The following is a 26776-nucleotide window of genomic DNA, read 5'->3' on the forward strand; positions in this document are numbered from 1 at the left end:
GGTTTCAAGTTTATTTGTCTGAATAGAATAACTCATAAAATTCCAAATTACAAACTGTAAGTTTTTATTTGGCTTCCTCCATCAAATTTGAAATGTTTAATTATATTTCCTGCATTCACTGATACAATGTGTCAGTATAAAAACAAAGCTAAAAACCTGTAAACTATGATCCATTTACATTTCTATAATATCTACCTCTTACCTTGTATTAAGAAACTTGAAAACATTGTTGCTTCTTTTTAGTTATCAACACAAATGATTCAAAAACTATTTTCAAGTTCATTGCATAAAAGTGCAAAATTTTCTTTTTTGTCATTGATTTGTAATAAAGCTTCCTTCCTCCTTTATATGAAAAGTCTTAAAAATTCACTGCTACATTTTGGGCATATTAAGGCTTTCCTAGAAATTATGAAATTTTTAGTAGTTTTATATAATATGGAAAAGTATGTGGACTTCTCTGCATTATTATTATTTTGTTAAAATAATTGTTTTTGCAGTTTATGTTTTGTATACAAGAACTCATTCTGTTGTAACTTTGTACAAAGTGGATTAGGTGATGGTCCAGATCATGACAGAGTGTATTCCTTTCAAACACCATTTCATAAATTTGTAAAAGAAGGGAGAGATAAGTTTTATTTATAAAATAAACTACCATTTATTTACATTTGTATTGTATCTACCTCTGACCTTACATTTAAAGTATTTGTAACTCATAAAAGTCACAGTATTTAAAACACATGCTTTATACACTAGATAATGATGGAGTGTACTGAAACGGAAATTTAATTTCTTTGGTCAGTTTATGATTTACAGTACGATAGCAATCACATTTAAATATGTTATTTCACTGAATGGTTCTTTTTTAGCATAAATATGAAAGATAAATATTTAGGTGAAAAGTATCTGATGCTAGTAAACTAAAGAGAAATGTTATTATTTCAAGTTATATTGACTCTAATGCATATGGAGGCAATATATTTTGGCTTAATTTTCATGTACGTGTTAAAATGACGTGATTACTAATTTGCTGTGTGTTTGAGGGTTGGTGTTTTTATTGGGAATCCAAACTAAAGCATTTCTAATCTTCAATGGTGAAAATGAGGAGATAAAGTTTCTGGTCATTTACTATTATGAACCTATAATATGTTCTTTGTTGCACTTTGGGTCTATTAGCTGTATACCTTTGGAAAAACAAAAATAAGATTTTATAATTTTTTCATACACTATTAAACAATATTACTTTAGCATGTTTTTTGTTTCTCAAATTTCAATAGCTAAGTCAAAATGGTTTGTTTGCTGTTGAGTCTAAGGCTAAAAGAATGGACAATTTGTGTTCTGACAACTGTGGGCATCAAGACAGTGATATTTACTTGAGTAATGGCCATTTATCTTTAGGCTATCATAGGTTTTATAAAAATTAATATTGAGTGACAGACAATAACATAAGCTACAACTTTATTTTTTTCATATTTAAAAGTAACTTTGATATATTGGGTATATAGTCTTGAAGTGCAGAAAAGTCTTAATAAATAAAATTAAAGAATGACTTTAATATTGTTTTAATATTTTATGTGCTTGTGGTCTGAAAACAACAATCAATTTTGTTAGATCCTGTACCAGGAAAATAGAAAGGTAAAATCTTTGTAAAATAATAAGCTACTATATTTTAAAAACTGATGTTTTTTCCATAAAAGTAATAAAATATAGTTTTGATGTACAATATTCTTGTAGGTTTTTGGGTTATAGAAATATATATGAAAAACTTAGCAACATAATCTGATTTATTGTGATTTCAAAGAACAAGCTTAAGTGAATCATGTTAATAAGTGAATAGTGTTCTGTTAAGCATTCCTTATCAATCACATTAAAGTGCTATTACAGCTAAAACATTTGTTTATGACATAATGTTTCCCAGATTATGATGATTTTTGTTCAAAGTGCAGTTCGTTAACATTGACAGGTTTTGACATCTTAACAAATCATGTCTAATATTCCTTGAAATTATACACAAAACTTTTCTATCAAAATAAGAAATGTTATCTAAAACTTAGATTACAGGGAAGATAACAGAAGATGAAACTTCATTCTTTCAAGATTAAGCCTTCTTTAACTATGAAGAAGTCCCAGGAATTTGTGGAGGAGTCTGGAAAAGATATTTTGGTTTACTTGACAGAAGATAACTGGTTGGTATCTTATCATATTTTTATAATTCATGTACATTACAGGTTGTATGCAGGGTGTCATATCACTATTTTAAGATGCAAGTTTAATTAAACGACTGCAAATAATCATGAGATAACAGTGAAATAACTTGATTCACGTAAGAAGAGTTTGTGAACAATATTTAATTTATTAGTGTTTATTAGCCTTCGTGCAGAGATATGCAATGGGTTTCAGGCACTATCTACCTCAAGAAATGAAACCCCAGATTTTAGCATTGCAAGTCAGTAAACATATCACTAAGTAGTGGTGCAGTGTTAAATAAAGAAGTTGGGGAACATGTTTTAAAAGTGTTAGTATTATTTATATTTATCACATTTCCTATATATTAAAACACAAATTTCAGGAATATTAGCTATAATGGGATGGTTTTTTGAACACCCAATTAAAGGGTTCTGATCTAATGTAATATGGTGCCCAATGTTCAGAAATTCTCTATGTGCAGCAATTAAGTTTGAAAATGACAATCTAAAACATTTTCCATGGAGTTCTATTTTCTTTCCTTCAAAGCCTCGATTTTTATCTCCTGACCACTTATTGAATTCTAAGGTGTTTAGCTCAGAAATTATGTTTGGAATGGAATTAGAAATGCCTGACCTTGTTCCAGTTGGTTCATGAAAAGAATCTGTGAAACACTGTTATCTCATATTTTTTTATAATACTAGTTTTAGGTTACGATGACTGATTGAAACAACCTTGTTGCTATATGCCAGTTATTGATATAAACTTCATTTCCTTAATGGTATTCCAAGAATTTTGACTTTACATTGTTTGTAAAAAATAGTATGGTGCAGCAAATTAACTTGTCTGCATAAACTGTAGTAATATTTTCTGTGCATGGTTTTGGAAAGAAGAGGTAGTTTGAATACATTATATAAACACTGAAGGTGTAAACTGAGTATTACTTATCCACATGCATGTGCATCTTCTTAATGAAGTCAGCTAGCGAAAACCACCATAAAGAAGAAATTGTTCCTGATACTACAAATAAAAATCACAAGGAGAGAAAGAAACTCGTGTGCACATGCGCCTCTGTTTATGTTTTACTGTTATAGCTTCATGACAAAAGAATCTACGAACTTGAAATTTTGCATCCATATTAAGTGAACCCTAAGGTTTTGCATCAGTATATTATTACTTGTCTTCTTGAGTGTACATATCTTTTTGTGTTAAAAACTATATACAAAAGAAATATGACCATCATATCTCTAAGAAGAAAGTATCTAGAAACCTGAGAGTTATCACTAATACCAAGCAAACCCCGAGGGTCTGCATTTGAGTATTGTCAATTATCAACAAGAATTTGCACGTGCATGTGCATAACTTTTTAATGAGGCAAGCTCGTGAAAACGTACTTACAAAAGAAGTGATATTTTATATTAGAAATTATAGATATAAATCACAGCAAATAGATATGTGCCCATCTTTTAAACAGTAAAATCTAGCAAAAACAAAGAATCAAAAAGGAATGAAATAGTTCCTTACAGAACAACTTCTTATATGTGCAGCAAATATACTTGTCTGCATAAACTGTAGTAATATTTTCTGTGCATGGTTTTGAAAGGAAGAGGTAGTTTTAATACATTATATAAACACTGGTCAAATTTTGATTGATCTTTATCAATGTTACTACTGACTTGAAATGGTAACATTAATACATTTAACATTTTTAAACAGTTGAAACAGTTATGAACAAACTTACAACTCATCTAGTTCTCAACATGTGTCATTTTTTTCATTTCTTCATTTCCTTTTTATATTACTGAAAACTAAATTTGCTACTGTTGTAAGTATGGTAAAATAGAAAAGACAATGTTCAAAAGCTCTTGCACACTTTGACATCTATAATGCTAAACCCCAACCAATCAGGGAGGATAATTAACAAGTTTATTGAATCAGATCACACTTTCTGTAGAGAAATGTTGTAACTATTTTCTCCCATTTCTATACAATACTTTAGATAATCATTATATCACATACAATATACTATTGTCTTCAAAGCTGGGAAAATAACTATCAATAACATCAAAGTAGAGTGTTACTTAACAGTAATGTGATCAGTGGAAATTCATTGTTTTATTTTCACAAGGTTTCTACTTGAGCTGTTAACAGTAAAATAAACATAGGAAATATGTGTCAAAAGTTCAGAAGTGGAATACCTTGGGAGATTTACTGTGGAGTTTCATGGTCCATGATGAAAAAAATCCCAAGTGTTCTCTTAAGTTTTCAAGTTAGTTGCTTATAACATGATAACTACAGCAAATAAGTATGAAAAGTATAAACTCTGTCCATAAGTTATTTGGAATTATAACTAACAGAACTACACAATTTTATTTTCCAGTCATTTCTTTTACTATATTTTAATAACTACAACTTGAATGAAAGGGTTAATGAATCATTCTTCTGAAGGTGGACAAAATTTCATGAAGTTAGAAATTTCCAAGCTCTAATTTGTTTGAAATTGTGAAAGTTGGAAGGGAATGCATTCTGCTTACACAGAAATGTAGTTGAAAGCTGTTCCCACACTATTACATCACTGCTGTTAACTTATGAAGAGAACAGTTTTTAATTTAAAGGTGGGGGACATTATTTAAATTTGGGGGTAGTATTTAAATTAAAGTAACATTTTTTTATTCAGTAAACTTGAATATTACTTAGTCTAATAAATTGTGGCATAAGCTAAACAAAGGTTTCATAATTAATAATTTCAAACATGATAAATCACATAAACTAGGACTTAATTTAGAAAAATAATATATTAGTGGATTGCAATCTTTCTGGCAACACTGTTTAGGCCTATTTGACTAGCCTGTTGCTTTAGGCCTTCCATTTTACTTGCAGCAATGAAATCAATTACAAAACCAAAGTTTATTTATTACTTGTATAAAAAAGTTTTATAGACACAAGTGAAATAACACAAAATCACACTGATGATGATGATGTATAGCACATCAAGGCAGTAAACTAAACCTGATTATTTTGTTGCTTTAAATTAACACTACAGTCTCTATTAGTCGGCGAGTCAGCTGAAAGCTAACAAACATATAACATCAAAGTTTGGGATTCGATTCTTCACAGTGGATGCAGTAAAATCAGTGAACACATTTTATATTAATTTTACAGGGAGACAAAAATTAAACGAATTAAATGCCTTGTAAACCTGGCTAGAAAGACACAGTACATATCCCTGTCTTGTGTTAAATAATGATTTTAGTGAATAACTTTTTGTGTGAACTGGCTGACCTTGTTCTAAAGATGCTCCTACTAAAAGCAGAAGAAATTATGCAGTTTCTTCAATGAGATTAAAAACCTTAAATAACATGGTGGCCAATATTCCCCCTAGATACTTTGTGTCAACCCTTCTAAAAGTTGGAATAGGGTAACTGTCAAGACTGAAAATAATATCAGTTTAATTTTCAGTAATATTTTAAACTGTTAAAGTAAAACACGAGCATAAATGTTTAATATAATGGATAAGAAAAAACACAGAACCATAACAATAGTATACAACTTAAGGTAAATATTATTCTTTCTTATCACAAAAGTGTTATATCAAAGATAAAAGCACAAAGCTTAAACTGGCCAGAGAAACACACAACAACGTAAATACGATGGTAGCACCTATCATGAAAACAATTCAAAATGTTGCTTTAAAAGCAGACTAAAATATTAAAATTATTTTATTCTCCTTCCAACAGTTTAAAATTTAGTTTTCAACCACCTCAGTGAGTACCTTACAACCCTGAATAATGATATTTTTATGATACTGTTCTGAAAAGAGACAAAAAGAAAGATATATAGGATTATTAATTAACTTAAAGTATTTGATAAAATGAATTAATTTATATTATTATTTTCTGCTAGTTTATCACAATTATCAAACATATTTCTAACTTGTAGTATCTGAATATGATAAGCATTGGTTTGTTTATTTGCATGAGGACTACCTGAGGTTGACATCCCTAACTTTAAAGTAATAGAGTAGATAAAAGACAGAAAGTCAAAACCAGCCACCGCCAACTTTGGAGTGCTCTTCTTAGACCAAATTAAGTAAGTTGAACTCTTCGCTGATATCACTTGTACATGTACGTCTGCATAGAACGGGTAGCAATATTTTTTACGTTAACATCACCTTTCTTTCGAGTCCTTTAACTTGTTCTTTCGTAAACTCTTATTATTTTGGAATTTGATGATAACGTAACTTAAAAACAATTCTTCTGTAACTGTAGCAAACGTACTGAAATTTTTATATGATCGAATGTCACATTTACAGTGAAAGAAAAGTTCCAAATGTTTGTAGCAGTTGTTGACAAGCTAGAGTCACTACACTGAAAGTTATATCAAAAGTGGTAAAGAAACAAATTGTTATACTGTGATGTTTGTTTTGAACAAACCGTTTTCTGAGAAATTTGTAGCATCATTCTTAAGTTATCGTCTGAGGTAAATGTTTGCTTTTATTTTCTAAAAAAATAAGTAAACTTAACTTATAGACATTAATAGAGGATTGGCTATTTTTGTTCTCTTTCTTTTAGATCAAAGACATACTGAGCTCTCTGTAGTGTCCACTGTTGGGAATTGAACACCAGATATTTCTAAACTTTCTGCTGTTCCACCAGGGAACACAGGGGACTAACTAGTATATTTGTGTGGTACATGATTTCTTGCTTTTATTGAGTATATATTGCACCATATTTGAAGGTTATGTTAACTGGCGTATTAGCCATGTCAGCTATCACAAATATCAAATGTGTTATAAACGTCACTGTACTGAAAACTATTTCTACGTGTTATTAATTTTAATAAAGTGATATTTTGTCTCAGAATCTTTAAGGAGACTCGATAAGCAAAATGATTTATTTCCATATGTAATTAACCTATTACTGTGAACAATATACCAGATGGAATTGGTGCTTAAAGACTGGGTTGGTTTTGAACAATTTGTTTTAAAATGTGAACAACTATCCTGAATGTTAACAAACGCGGCAATACTTGTACCTTAAGGCTGCAAATACCACATTAAAATACAACACTATTCAAAATATCCAAATAACATTGCACAGTACTAATAGAGCTAGCTGTAAAATAAAAGCACAAATAAATTCACTGTTGCAATGTTCGTGTACCCACAGTATCCAACTTATACGCCTTTTGGTGGGTCATCGATAAGTTTACAGATTAAAAAGGCTTAAACCTAGGGTTTTACTTTCTGCAATGAAGAAAACGCATTTAGCAGCGATAAGTTGTTTTGTGCTTAAAAAACAATTTCCATCTTATGCTATTTCGTTCTTCATATATACGTTTTGCCATCTGTAGGGCAATGTGCAAAGACTGCATAAAGTTTTCGGTTCTAGTAATTTAGAGATTTTTTGTTTTGTAAAATTCTTACTTAACTACCAGAAGTATCCATGTTCTGGACGGAAGTTATGTAAATTTGTGATTACAGAAAGGTTATCGTAGGACATAAAATTTGTTTCTCCGATACGTAAGTAATTGTAAAAAATACCCATAGATTGATTGATTGATTTAGTGTTTTATGGCACAAAGCAGCTAGGCTATCTGCACCAAACATCTGGTAAAAAGGTAAAAATAAAGTAAATGTAGTAAAATACATAAAAGGAAATGAAGGTAAAACAAAACATCATTGAAAAACAGAGAAAGCATAAAACCAATGTTGACACCTAGTCTACAATGTTAAGAGAGAAAGCAGAGTAAGAGAAGTTGTAAAGGACTTTCTCTAGCAAAATGGTAATGATCATAACCCGCCAGGAAGACTAACAGGTAAGTTCAAGAACCACCATCAGTCACCTGAAGTTGGCCTTTCCAGTCCTGGTTCCGGGTTATGTGTCATAGCAGCCATTATCAAAATGTAAAATAATAGAAGGTTTAAATGACACATAGCAAAATCGTAATAATGAGTAGCCAAATGTCCAGTAAAAAGGTAAAAGTAAAGTAAATGGAGTAAAATTTGTAAAAGTAAATGAAGGTAAAAACAAAACAGCAATTAAAACAGAAAATGGCATAAAACCGATGTTGACATCCAGTCTACAAAGTTGTAAAGGACTTCCTGTAGCAGAATGGTAATGATCATAACCCACCAGGAAGGCTAACAGGTAAGTACAAGAACCACCGTCAGTTACCTGAAGTTGGTCTTTCCAGTCCTGGTTCCCGGGTTATGTGTCATTATGGCCAGTACTAAAAGGTAAAGTAATAAAAGTGTTAAATGACATGAAGCAAAAGTGTAATAACAACTCACCAGGATGACTAACTGGTAGTTCAAACGGATAGTTTAAACAGCAGCGTTAGTCACCTGAACTTGGCCTTTCCAGTCCTGGTTGTCGAGTTATTTAATGTTCTGGCCATTTTCCAATGTCAAATTGAGCTATAGAGAATGAAACTGTAAAAAAGGAACCACAATTAAAAAGGTGTAATGAATAAATATGCAACACTTAAATGAGATTAAAAAGATTAATGGTCATTAAAAAACTAAAAACTTTATCAAGGTGGACAGTGTCACCATCACCAATAACACTGTCCAATGTTACTGATAAACCCTGGGAAAAAACATGTTTAAAATATTGCCGTCGTTGAGAATTGTAACGATATTAGAGTGTTACACAAACTACACATTGGTGCATCAGTTCCAGATAAAAGAAAACAATGAGTTAAAAAACTGTGACCAATACGTAGTCTAGTTAGAACAACTTCCTCCTTCCGAACTTTACGGAAGCTAGATAGCCAAAGCCCAATATAGGGTTTTATTTGAAAAAGCTTGTTGTCACGTTGCTCACTCCAAGTGGACTGCCAGCTGGCACGGAGCCGAGCCTTGAATACAAGACCATAGTACGGAATAGGCACAGTGGTGATAGTGCCGGAGTAGATAGATTTAGCTGCTGTGTCAGCAAGCTCATTCCCGCATAGCTTGGTATCCAGAAAAACTGGATAGAAGTAGCAGTTAATGAGAAATGGGCCAGTCGGTTTTAAATATCAGCGAGAACAGGGTGTGAGCCAACGTGTAGCGATTCCAGGGACTGTATAGAACTAAGCGAATCGGTATAAATAGTGCAGTTGGAGTACTGCTCAGCTGCAATATGATCCAGGGCAAGAGATATGGCATACAGTTCAGCAGTGAACACAGAAGCTGTAGATTGGATTCTACGAGCAACTACCGAACCGCAGCAAACCATAGCAGAGCCCACTGAATTACCTGATTTGGAACCATCTATATAAATGTGAACGGAATGATTGTTTAAAAGATGTTCATTAAATAAAAGACGGTACTTCCAATCTGGAGTATCTGCCTTTTTCAGATGATTGAAAGGAAGGTCGCATGTGGGGGCTGTAATAAGCCATGGTGGGCTGACCTGTGGAATCTGCAGTGTTATCCAAGGACAGACCCAATTCATCCAATTGCGCCCAGATGCGAAGGCCAAACGGAGCAATGGCAGATCGTCTGTTCTGAAAAAGTACGGCCTACCGAAGAAGGAAAACACATCCCCAGGTGGGATGCTTTGTTAAGGAACGAAGTTTCGAAGAATATTGTAAAGATAGTTGCAAACGGGGAAGATGCAGAGAAGGTTCATGAGATTCAACGTATAAGCTTTGAACTGGAGAGGTACGGAAAGCCCCAGTACAGAGTCAAAGTCCTTGGTGATGAGTGGGGTCCAGCATCTTTAAGGCCGAGGGTCTGGCAGAGCCATAGACCATTGATCCATAGTCAAGTTTTGATCGAATAAGAGCACGACATACCTTTAACATTGAACATCGATCTGCTCCCCAACTGGTAGAAGAGAGGTCATGGAGGATGTTCAGTGCTCTTGTGCATTTGACCCAAAGCTACTTTAAGTGTAGTATAAAGGTCAGCTTACGGTCAAAGATAAGCCCCAAGAACTTGATCTCAGGGACCACTGGCAGCGAAACTTCACCGATATGAAGTTCAGGATCAGGGTGAATATCCCATTGGCGGCAAAAGTGCATGCATACAGTTTTAGAGAGAGAGAAATTAAAGCCGTTCGCCAGAGCCCACTTCCGTCCACTAAGGTCTGACAGAGACAGTTCATCAAAGCAATTGGACGGTAGTTTGAAGGAATCTTGGGATCTTTCCCTGGCTTAGAGAAAGGTAAAATAATAGCCTGGCGCCAGGCATTAGGAAAAACATTCTCCTGCCAGATCCGGTTAAAGACGATCAGAATGACATCAAGAGAAGCAGGAGATAGATGGTGCAGCATGTCATAACGAACATCATCAGATCCAACAGATGTACTGGCAGACTGATGAAGGGCCATTTTCAGTTCCACCAGTGTAAAGGGACAATTATAGTCAAAGAAACAGTTAGTTCAAAAGGAAAGAGGAGAATGCTCTGCCCGAGTCTTGATGGCCAAGAAGGTGGAGGAACAAGCAGAAGTGCCAGATACCCGACAAAAGCTTTCACCTAGAGTATCAGCGATGCTCCAGACATCAGCCACCTCCTAACCATCAGAGAGTAAGATCGAGAGGGGGACAGAATTGTAGTGCCCATTAACCTCTCAAACCTGTCCCATATGATCTTGGAACTGGTGGTAGAAGATATGCTAGTTGTGAACTTAATCCAAGATTCCTTCTGGCTTTGACGTCTTACCCACCTAGCATGTGCATGGGCCCGTTGCAAAGCAACGTGGTTTGAAAGTGTGAGATATCTACGAAAAGTATCCCAGGCCCGTTTTTGAGCCTTCCGTGCTAAGTGACAAGCAGGATTCCACCACGGACGAGGATATCATGGAAAACGTGTCGAGGTTTTAGGAATACACTGAGCAGCTACTTGTATAATACAGCCAGTTACCGCTGCCACACAGTCGTCTATTGGTGGCTGATTTACGATGGCAGGATCAAGTTCTGTGTGAGCAGTGAAAGTGGACCAGTCTGCCTGATCCAGCTTCCACCGGGGCACGCGGGTAGGTTGGCATCGACCACGGCCAGTCTCTCTCTAAAGTATACGAAAATGATCACTGCCTAGTGGATTACTGTCAACACTCCATGAAAAATGGGAGAATAATGAAGGGGAGCAAACCGAGAGATCAATAGCGGTAAAGGACTGACTAGCTGCATGAATATAAGTGGAAGAACCAGTACTGAAAAAAGAAAGATTGTGATCAGAGAGCATACACTCTACAGAGCGACCCCTTCCATCAATAACAGCACTTCCCTAGAAGGAATGATGTCCATTAAAGTCCCCCAGGATTAGAAATGGAGACAGCAACTGTTCAACGAGAGCATCAAGGTCTGATTGATCATATGTCTCTCCAGGGGACAGGTAGAGAGAACAAACAGTGATGGTATGACCCAAGGAAACACGGATGGCTACGGCCTCCAAGGGTGTGTTGAGTGACAAAGACAGGGTGGGCACATGCTGATCAACCAATAGTGCCACCCCTCCATCACACAGCCTGTCATTTCTGTGCAGAGAAAACCGCCGAATGGTGACTGTATCAGCAGGTTTGAGAAATGTTTCTTGTAAGGAAAGACAAACAGGATGGTAGGAAGCAATCAGTGTTTTGATATCATCCAGATTAGAACGTAAACCTCGACAGTTCCATTGTATCAAGGTGGCCATTTTTAATGACGGGTAGGTGAAGTGGCTGGAGAACCCTTCTGTTTACGACAACATCTTTTTTCCTTTCTGTCCTTTGTCGGAGGAGGTCTGTCAACCTCCATGGATCCTGCCCTGGGTCAAGTGGGCAGGTCTTTGTTATTGGAAAGGGATTCCAGTGACTGAGGACGCAAACGAATGATTGTTTTGCCTCTTGGGGTGGGAGAAAAAGATGTATCAGAAGAAATGCCTGTATTTGAAACTGAAGGATGTGGATCTTGAGGTTTGTTGGAATGTATGGGAGGAACAGAGATGGGTGTGGAAGTCAATTCATCAACCTATTTAACCATGGACGTCAAAAGGCTTTTCATTTGTTTTGAAAATGATTCTCTTGGAGGTACAGAGAGATCTGTCTGCACTCCCACTGTAATTGTGGAATGAAGTGCAGCAGCATATGTCCGAGATGGAGTTGTGGGCAGCAATTTCCGAGCCTCAGGATAACTAATGTTATGTATCGTTTTCAAACACTGCAACTCTTTTTCCTCCAACCATTTTGGGCAAGAGTGAAAGTAGGAGGGGTGAGAACCATTGCAGTTGACGCAATGTTGGTCCATGTCACATTCATAGGCATCGTGGTCCTTGCCCCCACAACGAGCACATGTCAGGGAACCACGACATGATGTCTTTGAGTGGCTGAATCTCTGACATTGGAAACATCGGAGAGGGCTTGGAATGTATGGCCGTACCCTGCAAACGAGATAACCTGCCTTGATGGTGGCAGGTGCACGGGATGAAGTAAATGTCAAAATGAGGGTATTTGTTGGCAGTGTAACTCCATCTTTGCGAGTGGAGATGCGCGTCACTGCAGAAACTCCTTGAGTGGAGAGACCAGCGAGAATCTCTGACTCGGGGACGTTTTTCAAATCCCTCTCAACAATAACTCCTCGTGATGAATTCAAAGTAGCATGAGGTGTAACCTCAACAGGTATATCCCCAATTGCCTTTGAATTCAAGAGGAGTTCACTGTGTTGGGATGTGGATATTTCAACCAATATGTCTCCAGATCGAAGCTTCTTTACTGACTTTGGAGAGCCAGCAAGTCCATCTAATCCCTTCTGAATAAAAAAGGGGGACAATTGCCCTCAAGGTTTTTCCGAAAGAGAATGAAGTATAAGAAAATGAGGTACATGTGTTACAAATGTTGAAGATTGCTGTTCAGAGTCTTCAAGACGTGGTCGCTTACCCATTGACTGTTTTTTTTACAATTTTATTTAAATTTTTTGAAGGAGGATCCATAGGAAAAAAGAAAAACTTCGGTACCCACTGACCCCACCCACCATGGAGCCCTACGAGGGGATGCACTACAAAGTCATGCAAGAACAATGCAGCAACGCCAGGGTTTCGTGAGCACTATACCCAAACACCAGCATCAGGCACAATGTCCACAACACCCGTTGAGAACTTCCAACACTGGTACTTGGTTGACTCTAGCCCAAGTGGACCAGCCGATTGACCCAAGGGGGGCCACCCAAAGACCGTCCATCTACAGGAATTCAAGGCCAAAGTGGTGTGTTGGGGATGGACCCCTAAACCACCAGGATCCTCTCCTCCCCTTCACGGGTCGCCACACACGGCAAACACGTGGGTGAATGTTTAAATCCAAGAGAAGGTAACCAGACAAAGCAGAACCTTCCCTGGGAGGTCCCCTCACCATGTACAGGAATTCACACCGAGGGGAATACCCATAGAAACCGCAAAACTGTTTGTATTTTTCTTCGCATAAACCCCATGAACGATTCATCCACAGAAGGTAAGGTAGTGGTAGAAAACACAAAAACGCCTATAAAAACCGGAAACACAAAATACAAACCTTAAAACTGTATGTACTCCCGCATGGAGCTAATGAACCATCATGTCAATTGTGTTGAAAATCCATCCACATCTTAATATTATGGTGAAAATATTGTAAAATGACCATTTGTTTCAATTAATTTGCACATGGGTGTACATTTATCAAACACAAATTACCAAACCACTGATAGCAAACAAACCTCATCCTCATATCGTATTTTTCCCTTTAAGCCTCTCAGGAAAATGCGTTAAAAACACTTTAAACATTGTTAAAGACTTTAACTCAACATTAAACAAATCAATAACAACATATTTTTAGTGTAAACATTCCATCCAAATATCTAGTGCAAGTTTAACGCCTGCTAATCAAAATCTCTATGACTTAGCATAACAACAAAAATGTATACTATAACTCTTTGTTTAGAATTAAGCATGAAGGCATACAATGAGCTATATGTATTCTGTCCACCATGAGGATTGAAAGCCGGTGTTTAGCAGTTTGAGTCCATTGACATACTGGAGGGTTGTGTACCAGAAATTGAAATAGCAGTGTATAAATTATAATGTTCTAAAGCTTTGTTAGTTTTAATCATACTCTGATTGAATCTGATATTGTTGTATTAACAAAAAGTATAGGACAGTTTCTAAGAACTACCAATAGTCATGGAGTAATAAAGCTTAATAATACATCAACTAATTTCCAAATATCCCTCCCAAATTACCGTACTAGAATTATTTTTTACACGTATGTAAAAGGCATTGCTTTCGATGCTTCCTTAATTTGAAATTATATTTTGTTGAAAATATTAAATACAACCCTCCAACAAAAGCTCATAAGAAATTAGATGTCAGTCACTATTTTCTTTAGAACATTTATTTAATGAATATTTTTACACAAGTTTTTTTATTCAACTTTTAAAACCTTCTTTGCTGCCTTCAACAATATAAGTTTGGTATAGCAGTACATATTGGTGTTCTTGCCATTAAAATAGAAAACTACAACAATAATCACTCTTCATAACAACAATTAACTATCAGTTGTTTTCCAAATTCTGTTCTTGACATACATACAGAAAATAACCCATGAAAAAAACAACCATGGGTGGAAATTGAAAAGCTTTCCGATCTCAATCATGAACACCAAATATCCTGGTTATGGGTAAATCATGAGATTCGATGACACCAGTTTTTATACTTTTATAAGTAAAAAATTAACTTGATTATTTCGTGTTAACAGAACTTGCAAAACATATCGGTCTAAAACAAAGATGATATTGTGTCTTTTTATTGGACTGAATGCGTCATTAATTAGCTGTATCTTTAAACATGTTGTGGAATGAATAATTAACGAAGTCTCTTGTGTTAATTTTTACAGTTACCGTATATTTACAGGAATGTAATTGCAGTTGTTGGTCGTACGGATTTTTGCAAAGATTGGTATCTATATTATCGATATGTATTTAAGACTAATGTTATATAAATTACAGTAGGACTACTTAACATTCTAAATTTACTTTCTATTATCAGTTATCCTGATTTTAAGAGATGTAACCAAGGTTGCTCAGTGGAAGGTTCATATTTACATTACCTGAGGAACCTTATAATCTACTTTACGGTGTTTATTGCATTCGTAGGTCTTGGGTTATGCCATCTGATCCTTCGGGTATTAAAGGTGAGATTTTAACTCAAACACTCTAATGTATTATATTTACTGAGAATCCCTTAGGCAATTAAACAACACAATAGCAAAAACTTTCATTTGTACGAAATCACACAATTATCTATTGTATTATTTATTGATGATTAAACACTAACTAAATGTCAGGATTACTAATCTAGGCTTTCTTATTTTTTATTGTCATTAAATGATTTATATTGCACCAACGTAATAAAACAAGAAGTGCTAGAATAAAAACATGAGAGGTTGATTCTTTGTCTGAATATGATATTTAATGGTGTAATTAATAACATTCTATAAAAAAGTCGAGAGATAATTAATCTTTGTTGACAAAAGCATGTTTGTGTGGTATATTAGTCGTTGTTTTATAATACATTATGTTATTTACTTTCTGTTATGTGTATACAAAAGACATTATTACGAGTAATAAACAACTTTATAATTCTAAATCAATTTCTTTGTACTTAAGTACAAAACTACACAAAAAACTATCTGTACTCGGCCCAACATGGTATTGAGACCTGATTTCCAGCAGCATAGTGTTCAATTTTACTTTTGGGTTATTTCACTGGGTTTTACCCATGGCAGCCTAGGTTATTGTACTTTTCCACAGTCTTGGGTTTATGTAATTCAAAAGCATCTCTTTGATTACTTTACTGGTGACAGGACATTGGGATTCACAGTTACTCTGCAAATATATCATTAGCTTAGTATTATTTCCCAGGGGCTATTAATTTCTGTGGATTTTACACCTATATAATTTTACATAGAATAAAATTATCAGTGGGCACCCATTACGATCATGGGCTTTGGAGCTGAGCCCTCTAACCTCTACCTAAATACCCTTTTGATTACGTCAGAGTTGCAAAATTAATAACTACGTATCTTTACCAGTACGTAATATCTGTTGAAAAAGAGGAAGTCAAGAACTACTCACCACTTGGGAAAGATGTCATCATAATTAAGAAGACTGTGTCCACCAAATCTAATGACAAGGAAGTGACAGATAAAGAAAACATGGACAAGTTTAGAACTACTGTTTCTTTGAAGAAGATAAATAAAGACAGTGATAAGATGTCAACCAAGCTAAATGAAAAAAAAGTGACAGACGAGGAAATCATGACAGTGTTGAGAAGTATTGTTTCTGAGGGAGATCCAAATGAGAAATATACAAAGATGAAACAAATTGGCCAAGGGTGAGTTTGAAAGTCTTCAAAAGAATGGTATAGTGGTTTAGAGGTAAATTTGTACTCAGTACTAAAATATTATAGATAAAAACTTCATTTTTGGAACGTAGAACTAATTAATTAGAATGTATTATTTTACATTAATTATATCACTTCATCAGTCAGTTTTCTGTTTTTATAAGAAAATATGTTGCTTTTTGTTTAATTTTTGTTATACGTTCAGTAGCATTTAAAAATCTTTCCCTTATAGCTCCGCAGTTGTGACCATATCTTTGAGGTGAGTTATCAGCTTTGCATACTAATCCTTGATTTGGCCACTTGTGATTTTTATTGAATAAGTTCTTAGGATACGTTTTCATTATTATATGGATGACTGGTTACTGATAGCTCATTCTGAACAGGAGTTTGCATTTTATACTCTTAACGTTCTCCAGAAGATAACTTGAGTGGGCTATTTAATCATACCAGAGACGTCTTCCTTCAACATTCCTAACATCTGACCCATTTGGGTGTTTTTCAATACCCATCTTAGTAAGGCCTAACTTTCTACTCACCGACTTCATTGAATGGACGTTTCACTTCACTGCATTCTTACTGGTCCCTCCCTCTATTACAGTTCACGAGGTGCTATTGCTTTTGGGTTGTGGTCTCTAATCTCCTGTGATTGAGTTGATATTTGAGCACTTCACAGTCAGTACTCTTGGAAAGGATCCTTTGCAGGCTTCTATTACCTTTCCTCCTACAATAAACAAGGAACTGTCTTAGTAAATGGACAAAATCCACACATAGGCAAGTATATTCCACTTTATCGTCTCCATTCGAATTTACATGTTACATTCATGAATAGAGGGAAATGGTCAATCAAAAGGGAGGCTTTGAGGTGTTGGTTTGTAGCTGACAAGTCTTATCATATCAACACTTTGGAGCTTCTGGGCTTAGGATCATTTACTCCATCTGACCAGACATCGTCTGTCACGATTCAATCAATAATTCCGCAGTGACTGCATATCCGAATCACCACAGTGGCACTCTTTCTCAATATGTTTTCTTATGTTGGATTTCATTTTCTTGACTAACATGCAGGATAGCCATATCTCTGTGAGTTATGTTATCGGTGTTTCAGTCCAGTCGCAATCATCTTTCTTGTCCAGACAAAAATTATCCAATGAAGTGGTCTCTTGATCCTCTTGTTTTCTGGTGGCTTCGACTACAGTGAGATACTCCTTACACTGATGTCTTTACTACATTCCTCAACCACAAACTACTTCTATTTTCGTCTCCAGTTTCTTATCCTGTCACCATGACTATCAGTGCTTTCAATTATAATTGGACCAACAAATATCTATATATTTATCATCACATGAAACTTTTTCATTGAATAATTCTTTTCATCCATACTACTCAATCTCAAGTTCTTCTGAATGCTCATTATTAGCCTTTGCAGCCATGGTTTCCCCGACTTATCTAGCTTCCTCTTCCTCTGTCTGTCTGCCTTCTTTTGCAACTCAGTCATCACTGCTTCATCTTGCTCTTCCTGTCCTCCATCTTCATTCTTGGATTTTACCTGATCCTTAGTGAGAAAATAAAGCTTGTTCAAATGTCCAATTTGTCCTTCCTCCATAGACTTTTAGCAACATAAATGGAATGTTTTCTGACATTGGTCTCTGGACCAGGAATTTTCACCTGATTGGACCACTGTTCATTGTATTTCTAAGACTTTTACTTGCATTTTTGATTTGGAATCCTCTGTGTCCTTGGTTTACTGTTATCGGTTGGCTTTGTCCCACATCTTTCATTTTTTCTAGTATCATATGGTATTTACTTCTACTACAATCTCCATATTGATATGTTCATTTCAGATTTGTCGCCCTCTGTGGCTTTTCTTAACTCATATTTTTAATGTGGTTTTCCATTGCCTCAATCAGCCCCTATTTAACCCACTTTCCACGTGTTCCTTGTTCCAACTTTTTCTTAATATTTCTTTCATTATCCCCTTAATCTTGATGTTGGTAGTCTGATTTATTTGCCAATGATATTTCATTTATTCTTTGTCATCCTACATATCTTCTTCTTTTGTTGAATTGCTCTTTATTTTCCAAAACCTAAAAGACTAGAGAAAGTATATTCTACTTTTCACTGATATACCTTCCTTCCGTTTTTTTACTTTTATCCTACGTGTAAATCAGAAAGACTTTTTTTGTGCGTGCTCTTCAATGTTATATTGCCACATGGTTTCCATCTGTGATTTTCCTTCCCGTCTCTCTATCCCTTTGCAACCATTCTCTGTTTGTGATATTTTTCTTTCTATACTTATCAACTGGGTTTTACCTTTAGTTTCAAATGGCTTATTCCCTTCTTTCGTTGTCCTCTTGTAGTTTGTTCCAGTTCTCTTTTTATCAAATTTGACACCTTACTTTTTCTCTGTCGTCTCATCTTTGTTATTCCCAAGAGGAACTTCTTCAGTAAGGCATGTAGATGATTTCTAATACATTAATCTCCCACTATTTGCATAGTATCGCATTTCTTCCTCTTTGGACTATCGTATTCCACATGTAGTCATTCTTCAAATTTCCATGTGACTTTGACTAGAGAGTTATTTTTATTTAATTTTTTCAGGAACCTTATTTTCTTTTTCATGCTAATTTTTATTCTTTAGGTCTAAAATTGTAGCTTATTGTACCTGACAAGAATTTCTTTAACGTTTAAAATCCACACAGTTCAGCAATATTGGCTTGCTTATTATGTTTCATGTTGGATTGGTTTGGCTTGTTTTGAATTTCGCACAAAGCTACATAAAGGATATCTGCGCTAGCCATCCCTAATTTAGCAGTGTACGACTAGATAGAGGGAAGGCAGCTAGTCATCACCACCCACCGCCAACTCTTGAGCTACTCTTTTACTAACGAATAGTGGGACGGACCATCACTTTATAACACCCACACAGCTGAAAGGGTGAGTATGTTTGGTGTGACGGCGATTCGAACCTGCGACCCTCGGATTAAGAGTCGAGTGCCTCGACCACATGGCCATGCTGGGCCACGATACTGTTGGAAAGATCACTTGAAGGTTTTCCTCACGATGGAATTTCTTTACAAATACGCTCATCTCTGACCGTACCACTCATGGCCTACATGGCTAAAGAACAATAGGATAGCTGTCCATCCCTACCATGTCTTGTATTGAGTAAGTCACCATGGTTTGCTTTTAAAATTTGGGTTTCTATGGTCATCCATTGCACTGTTTCAGGTATTATTATTCCTTTAGACTCTCCACTGTGTTTTTTGCACCTCCCTTTTCTTCTAGTGGAGATTGAGAGTCCTTACTACCTTCCATTTCCAAGCTGGTGGGGTGGTGGATTCTAAAGGCATACTTTTTAATGATTTAATGCCTTAAAATTCCATATAGAAATATCATTCACTGCAAAGTAGGGTGGTAGTGTTCTGCTGGTTTAGAAGGCATGATAACCTCTACATTAAAGCATACAAAAACCAAAGAAGTAAGACGTCATAATTTCAGTTGACCCCTTAAAGTGGTATCCCTCATCCTACCCACATTTCAGTGTTACCTGCCAATGGTTGAGTTTTGGATTTAGAATAAACCAACCAACATAAGTCCTCACACATGTATTACAGATGTCGCTCTTCTTCTCTCAAATTATACACTCCATCTGTGTCGTGGGTCATAGTGGAGGTACTCAGGAATGTTACAGTTCCTTCGATTCTGCTCTCCATCGATGTATCTTATTCCGAGGATGTTACTGTATCTGGGTTGGTTCTGGTCAGTTTCACTCTTGAGAGAGTTAATTTCTCTGTGGTAGACATTTTATGAAGACTGGATATTGGGTTTCGAGATTGATATATCATTTTACATACTTAAAATGTGCTCTGTCCTGAAGTTGTGGGTGGTTTAAGATCCTCTCAGTATTTTCAACTTGAGATGAAGACAGTATGATCATCATCTTTCCACAGCATTGATGTCGGCTCCCAGAAGCATGGGTTTTGGATATAGTTCACTTGCTTAATGCAGTCTGTCACACTATAGCCACTCTACACCCACCTGGATTATATCCTCTGATTTACTGCTCGTATCTACCACACATTTCTTGGATGAATGGAGAGTATACATGGTTCAGATGCAGCACTGTCTCCCACATCAGTACTTCGAATCTGACTTTTCTCTCCAGATATGATCTTTGGATGATTTTAACGGAAGTTTCTTTTCTTCTCTCACACTGGTTCCTCCATCTGTTCAATGTGGGATTCTAGCTATTCGTGATGTGCTAAAAAGACGCAAGTCCAAGAAGTCTTCATAAAACTGAAATAGAAACCCTTATAACCCGAGCACTTTCGAAAGGTGGACCTTTCTTCTTCAAGGATTCTAGCTATTTACATGATAGGATTTAATATACTGTGTCAGAAGTTGTAATTTTCCTAAAATGAAAATGTATTTCCGATAGGTTCTTACCTCATTCTGCACTTCCTACATTTCCTCTTCAGTAAAACCTGATAATTCCAAATTATAACAGAACTCAAAGTGATATCTGGTAGAATTAAACAGAAAAAGACAAGCGTAATGATAATACCTTGCACTTTCACTTACTTTAATGAGTAATTTGCAATGGAGGGGAAGCAGCTTTCTTTCTGGCAGAGTGGGTACACTGGGGCGATGGATGATGGAAGGTTCAGATACATGATGGCAGATGCATTCTTGCCAGCCCGACATTTGGTAGGGTCCACCATGCAGAAGTAGCAACTGCTTAAGTGGTAGGTGCCAAATTCTTTAAATAGTAAACATCATGGCTCTCTTTCCTCCTCTGTACCATCCTGCAAAAGAGCAAAATAAAATTATCATGAAGAATAAATTTATTTCATCCACAACTAATGTGTAAGATGTTCATGCAAAATACTTTCTTATTTTATCTATAATATTAGAAATTTAAAAAAATGAATTGAAAGATATTTACATTTTAAAAGGTATAAAATTTGCATATCATAAAATCTTACTATTCAAATGAGCAAAAACTGTCCGTCTTTCCTTCTAAAGTTTTTTTACAGTACTCACAGGTAAAATGAGGTGCCCAGCATTTGTCTTGATCTCCTCCAGGCATACCGAAATATGCCTTGTAGGCTTCACACATTTTGGCAGATGCTTTCACAGAGTGTTTTCACTCTTGTCTTGATAAACTGGCCACATACATAGCAGAATGCATCTGGAGAGTGTTCGCAGCTTCTTGATGCCATCTTTGATCAAATCAGATAGGTCTATGCATTCACTTACGCAGCTAGAACTAAACTGAAGTGGTTAGTGGTGAGCCTCTGTATATATATATATATATATATATATATATATATATATATACACAGAGGTAATATATATATATATATTACCATGGAAAGTTCTAGAAAATTCCAAAAGGGTTTTGTAAATTCTTGGAAGACATACCACATTCTAGAAAGTTCGAGAAAATTCTTTATTAGCTTCTTAGCACTGAATCTACATGGAATGTTCTGGAAAATGGGTAAATTTGAATATTTCATTACCCAGGTCACAAAAGTAAAGTTTGAAGAGAAAAATAGGTCTTTTTCATTTACATTAGGCATAAGCAATTGGGATATAACACTTTCTACCCAGGAACAAGAAAAAGTAAAAATTTTGTAATGTAGTGTACTTTCTCTTATTGTTTTAGTGGATCAGGAACTGTCTATACTGCTGTAGCAACTGAGACTGGGTTGGAAGTTGCTGTTAAAAAGATCAATGTAACGAAGCAACTTAGAAAAGACCTTATCATCACCGAACTTTTAATAATGAAGAAATATAAACATCCAAACATAGTCAACTATTTGGATAGCTTTCTTGATGGTGATGAACTATGGGTAAGTGTTGTTAGTGTTACGTACAAATTAATTCTCTTTTGTTTTTAATCTTACCTGTTATAGAGTGTAGGCTAACGTACTGTTTTTATTTAATTAATTGGTCAAATTCAAGCAACCCTACAAGTTTAAGAATATTTTTACATATCACTCTCAGAGGTATGCTTTGTTTAAATTATAGTTATAAATAATACTTGATAGTTTTAGTGTGGGAGGTTGCAGCCACATTTGCTTCTGACACAATAACTTTCTATTTCCATTCTGAGCTTCTATCAGTGTGTTATCTCTTACCAGCATTCTTTAGTTTGTACTTTGATTTATTCATCTTCCTTGTATGTTTCACACACAGTTTTACATGTGGTTATTGAAATTATTTTATTCAGGAAAGGTTGAGTTGTTAAATTATTAGCAGCTTATACAATACCTTCAAATATAGCATTATTTACAAAACTGTAAACATTGTTCAGTGTGTAATACAATAAATATTAAATTTTCAGTTTCTCACACAAAATACAATCCAATTTAATATTTTATAAACATTGGGAATCAGATTACAGCTTTAGTTACCAATATATGAAAGAGCATGTTTCATAAAATGTAAAACATCTTTTGAGGTAGAAAAATAAAAGTTAGAATTGAAGAAGTAACAAAAATGTAGAAAAGTGGTCTTTGTTAATTCACGCTTCCTTAACACTTGAAATTGAGTTTATATTTTTTTTTTCTGAACCACAAATCTTTCTAGACAATAAAAATCTCACACTTAAAAAATGTTAAACAACTGATGTTACATCAGTTCCTACTTCATGAACGATTGTTTGAAGAACTTTTCTGTTTTTATTAGATATATGATTACTGACAGAATCTTAAAATAGGAAAAATATATTATTTTGTCTCATTGTTAGGTATAATTTTATTAACAAATGTAAGTGAAATTTTAAACTTTATTTGTTTAGATAATAATGGAATATTTAGGAGTTGGCAGTATGGCTAGTGTTCTTTCCAAAACCCGTCTTCATGAAAATGAAACAGCAGCAGTATGTAAAGAAGTAAGTTATATTGATTGTTGTTAGTAACTATTAAGAGGTTTTATAGATCTGATGATTGTAATTTATTTTAACGTTTGTTCAACAGTCATCGTACTTCCTTGCCAAAACTCTGTATACTTGAGAGATGACAAATTTTAAATAACATTTCAGAGAGTAATTATGAAGCTCCATCTAGTGTAAACTCTCTATAGTTCTTTCTAGAGTTACAGAAAGTTTCATTTCCAGTGTATTACATGGAACACATTTTCAACAAGTGTACAAAAATTATTATTAATTTACTATTGGGAAATTTTAACTGCACTAAATATCACAAGAAACTTATATCTGTGGTATTAAATGCATAGCACCTTTTTAAACTTCTATCACACCAGCTGTTAATTTCAAAATTGAGTAACATTAAGAAATACATACTGTATAAACTTACAAAGTGGTTCGGCATGAAAATGGGTTAAACATTTACAATTATAGAATTGATTTTAGTGAAAATCACAAAACTAATTAAAATTATGAAAAACATTTAAAAACTCCTGCAGGCAACAACGTACACAGTAGATTTTTCATGTTTCCAAATAATCTTGAAAAGACAAGGTTGTTGCCCAGATGCATACCATCGAGGTATTAGTAGTTATACACCTGTCTATGTATCTTTATAATGTGGAAAGGTAGCAAAAAACCACGTATAAAAGAAGTGGCACCTTGTATAACAACTTCACGTATATAAAATAGTCAAAATATTTTGGTAAAGATATTTTCCAATAATGACTTCTGTGTCATATTGCTGAGCAAGAAAAGTACATAAGTTGTAGTTTTATGCTAAAATAGGCTCAGAATATCTACAATCACATAGTCATGTAGCAGAAGTGGTCTGAATCCTATTGGGGAGTCATGCCATTTCATTATGAGATGGTGTCCATACTATCCCACCAGCAATCAGAGTCATATGTGACCTGTGAATTTCATACAAGGAAGCCCATGTGCCTTGGCACAATGGCCAGTCCACCTCCTTCACACAGAACATATCGACCTAAAAACATGGCAGTTGCTAGGTACATTCGTTCGTATAATATCTAATATATAGAGAAGCCAATGTGTTTTGGTAATCGTACTTACTTTTGTCATGTTGCTTAGCAACAAAAGTATAGCTTAATATTGTACTGTAAATATGAAATAAAATATATAAATAACAAAAATGGAAAATATTAAAGAACTTCATTTTTCATTAAAAACATTGGTGACATAACAGCAAATACCTCAATTCAGAAATTATTTAAGTTTAAAATTACCCAGGGGTAGTCACTCATGGTTGTGGGTGTCAACCTACAAAGCCCACACTTTACTCATGTTCAGCTTTATGTTCGATGTTAGTGTTAGTAAGAACCTTTACTAACAACAGATGTTAAAACAACTAATATATCAACCTAATAACATGATGAAAGTACTTCTGGTAGTTATTAATGTGCAGAATCTTTGATATTTTTGTGTTGTTGTCTCCAACTATCACAATATATACATACATATATAAAATATTGAATACAATAAGCATACTGAATTAAAATTACACTTCTCTCTTAAAATATTTAACTTTGAAATAAATTCATATTTCATTTAGATACTCCAGGCAATACAGTTCCTTCATCAACACAATATAGTCCACAGAGATATCAAAAGCCACAACATTTTACTTGGAAAGGACTGGACCATAAAACTAGGTAAGTGTTTAAACATATAATGCCTTAGTGAACACAAGCATTTTTAAGTATTTTAGCTTGTTTGTAACAGTTTCATGTTGACATAGATTACTTGACAATGTATATATATTATGAAGATGTTGAAACATCACGTGATATCAGTGGGTTGCTTGATTATATAAAAAGTAACTTATTAATCAACATAAATTACATACCTGTATATACAAATGTTTCCATTTCTCACGTTCAGTACAAAATATGTACATTTTATAACTTGATACACCTTCTGAATGATTTCTAAGAGAATATATCCATGTTTTAATTTTATTATTTTAAATAGTTGCTGTTATATTTCATGGTTTGAATTTACACTCTGGTTCTTTATTTTTTTTGTTTTTACTTCAATATCAAATTTGAAAAATATTATTAAGAAATAACTCCCAACTAAAAATTGACTTTTTCTAACTGTATAAATCACTGAATACTTTTAAATCTTAATTCGATTTTTTTCTGTAAACTTAAAACATATAATGAAATAAATCCAGCTGTGTAACACAGCTACCTATTGTGCTGTTAATCAATAGGATTGTAACTTGACATAAAAGGAAGATTTTATGTGTACTTACTAGCAACAATACAATCTATGTCAAATGAACTATTAGCCCACATTGTTGCAAGAAATTATCATAAATTATTTTCTGATTTAAAGCTAAACGTTTATAAATATATGATTCATATGAATAAAGAAAAGGAAATCTGTGGCAAATCGATTGCAAAAAAAAGAAATAATTTCACTTTCAGACTGTATTTTTAAGTGTTGGATTTATGTATTTGGTAATTATAAAACAAATTGTATATTTAGTTGGATTTGACATTTTTAAGGCCAGCAACTTCAAACGATACATCATTATAAACTATTTGTTTTGTAACTAAGCATGAAACATATATATACATAGCAGATTTATATCAACTTTTTGTGTGCTGACAAGTTTTATTTGTGCATTTGGATGATTAAATATTTCTATTTTACAGTCAAAATTTACAATAAGAGCAGAAGAAACCTAAATTAGAGTTAAGCTAGTTTTGTAAGGCTGACTACCAGTTATTTATGTTTTCTTTTTCTCTCAAATGGTAACTTAATGTTTGTTTCTTTCCATCACATTGCTTATTTTGAAACAAGTGCTCAGCTCTCCCCAGAACAAAAGAAGCGAACATCATTGGTTGGAACTCGTCACTGGATGGCTCCAGAATTAGTAAGAAGGATAGAGTATGGACCTGAGGTTGACATTTGGTCCCTTGGCATAACAGCCATTGAAATGGTCAACCTCCTTATCGTCAAGAAAATAGTGACATGGTAAATGTTGGTAACCAGTAATTACAACCAGTACCCAAATTCTTAAAAGCTACATATTTGTACTTTAAAACCCAATTGTATGCTTTGTCAAGAATGTCTTTCACCAACTACGGAGAATAGCTATAATAAAAACAAAAACAACACTGTTCACATTATTCAAACGTGAAGATGTATTGAAGATAATGATGACAGCAACAATGAACATTTGACAAGACTGTATACAGTAACAAACAGTTAATTATTGAATGTTGTGGAATGTACATGTTATGTTATTATCTTTCAACTTCTTAAACTATATTTTCTGCAATAGTATGACTACC

At 34.5% G+C, this 26776-nt stretch overlaps 2 protein-coding genes and 1 long non-coding RNA gene across 16 annotated transcripts in view; 2 read left to right on the forward strand and 1 right to left on the reverse strand.

Moving 5' to 3' along the window:
- LOC143248858 (uncharacterized) overlaps window positions 1-2184 on the forward strand; it is a 37190-nt gene extending 35006 nt beyond the window's left edge. For 3 of the 5 annotated variants that reach the window (XM_076497707.1, XM_076497704.1, XM_076497708.1), the window contains one exon: window positions 1275-1374. The gene's annotated coding sequence lies outside the window, so the exon portion shown is untranslated. Of the gene's footprint in view, window positions 1-1274; window positions 1375-2051 lie in introns of those variants that run through there. The other 2 variants (XM_076497705.1, XM_076497706.1) reach the window with 2 other exon arrangements.
- Window positions 48-26776, reverse strand: part of LOC143248859 (uncharacterized) — a 34820-nt gene continuing 8091 nt past the window's right edge. For 4 of the 10 annotated variants that reach the window (XR_013027237.1, XR_013027235.1, XR_013027234.1 and 1 more), the window contains 4 exons: window positions 21098-21321; window positions 17053-17237; window positions 16249-16296; window positions 14492-15999 (listed from right to left, as the gene is read on the reverse strand). This is a non-coding gene — a long non-coding RNA (uncharacterized LOC143248859). Of the gene's footprint in view, window positions 2144-8473; window positions 8615-14491; window positions 16000-16248; window positions 16297-17052; window positions 17238-21097; window positions 21829-25317; window positions 25400-26776 lie in introns of those variants that run through there. The other 6 variants (XR_013027236.1, XR_013027232.1, XR_013027230.1 and 3 more) reach the window with 6 other exon arrangements.
- Window positions 2074-26753, forward strand: LOC143248101 (serine/threonine-protein kinase PAK 2-like). The gene is made up of 7 exons (XM_076496537.1): window positions 2074-2183; window positions 15161-15305; window positions 16206-16507; window positions 22185-22371; window positions 23322-23414; window positions 25024-25123; window positions 26283-26753. Exons 1-7 carry the CDS (start codon window positions 2074-2076, stop codon window positions 26354-26356), a joined length of 1011 nt encoding a protein of 336 aa, XP_076352652.1. The 3' UTR covers window positions 26357-26753.

Source organism: Tachypleus tridentatus, chromosome 4 (genome assembly GCF_004210375.1).
Source record: "Tachypleus tridentatus isolate NWPU-2018 chromosome 4, ASM421037v1, whole genome shotgun sequence".
NCBI classification, from domain to species: domain Eukaryota; kingdom Metazoa; phylum Arthropoda; class Merostomata; order Xiphosura; family Limulidae; genus Tachypleus; species Tachypleus tridentatus.

What these genes read in the sequence shown, in the direction of transcription:
- LOC143248101 (XM_076496537.1), top strand. Translation starts at nt 2,074, where the DNA reads ATGAAACTTCATTCTTTCAAGATTAAGCCTTCTTTAACTATGAAGAAG. An exon ending in TGATCCTTCGGGTATTAAAG is followed by an intron (nt 15,306 to 16,205) that starts GTGAGATTTTAA and finishes TATCTTTACCAG; the next exon opens with TACGTAATATCTGTTGAAAA. An exon ending in ATGAAACAAATTGGCCAAGG is followed by an intron (nt 16,508 to 22,184) that starts GTGAGTTTGAAA and finishes TTATTGTTTTAG; the next exon opens with TGGATCAGGAACTGTCTATA.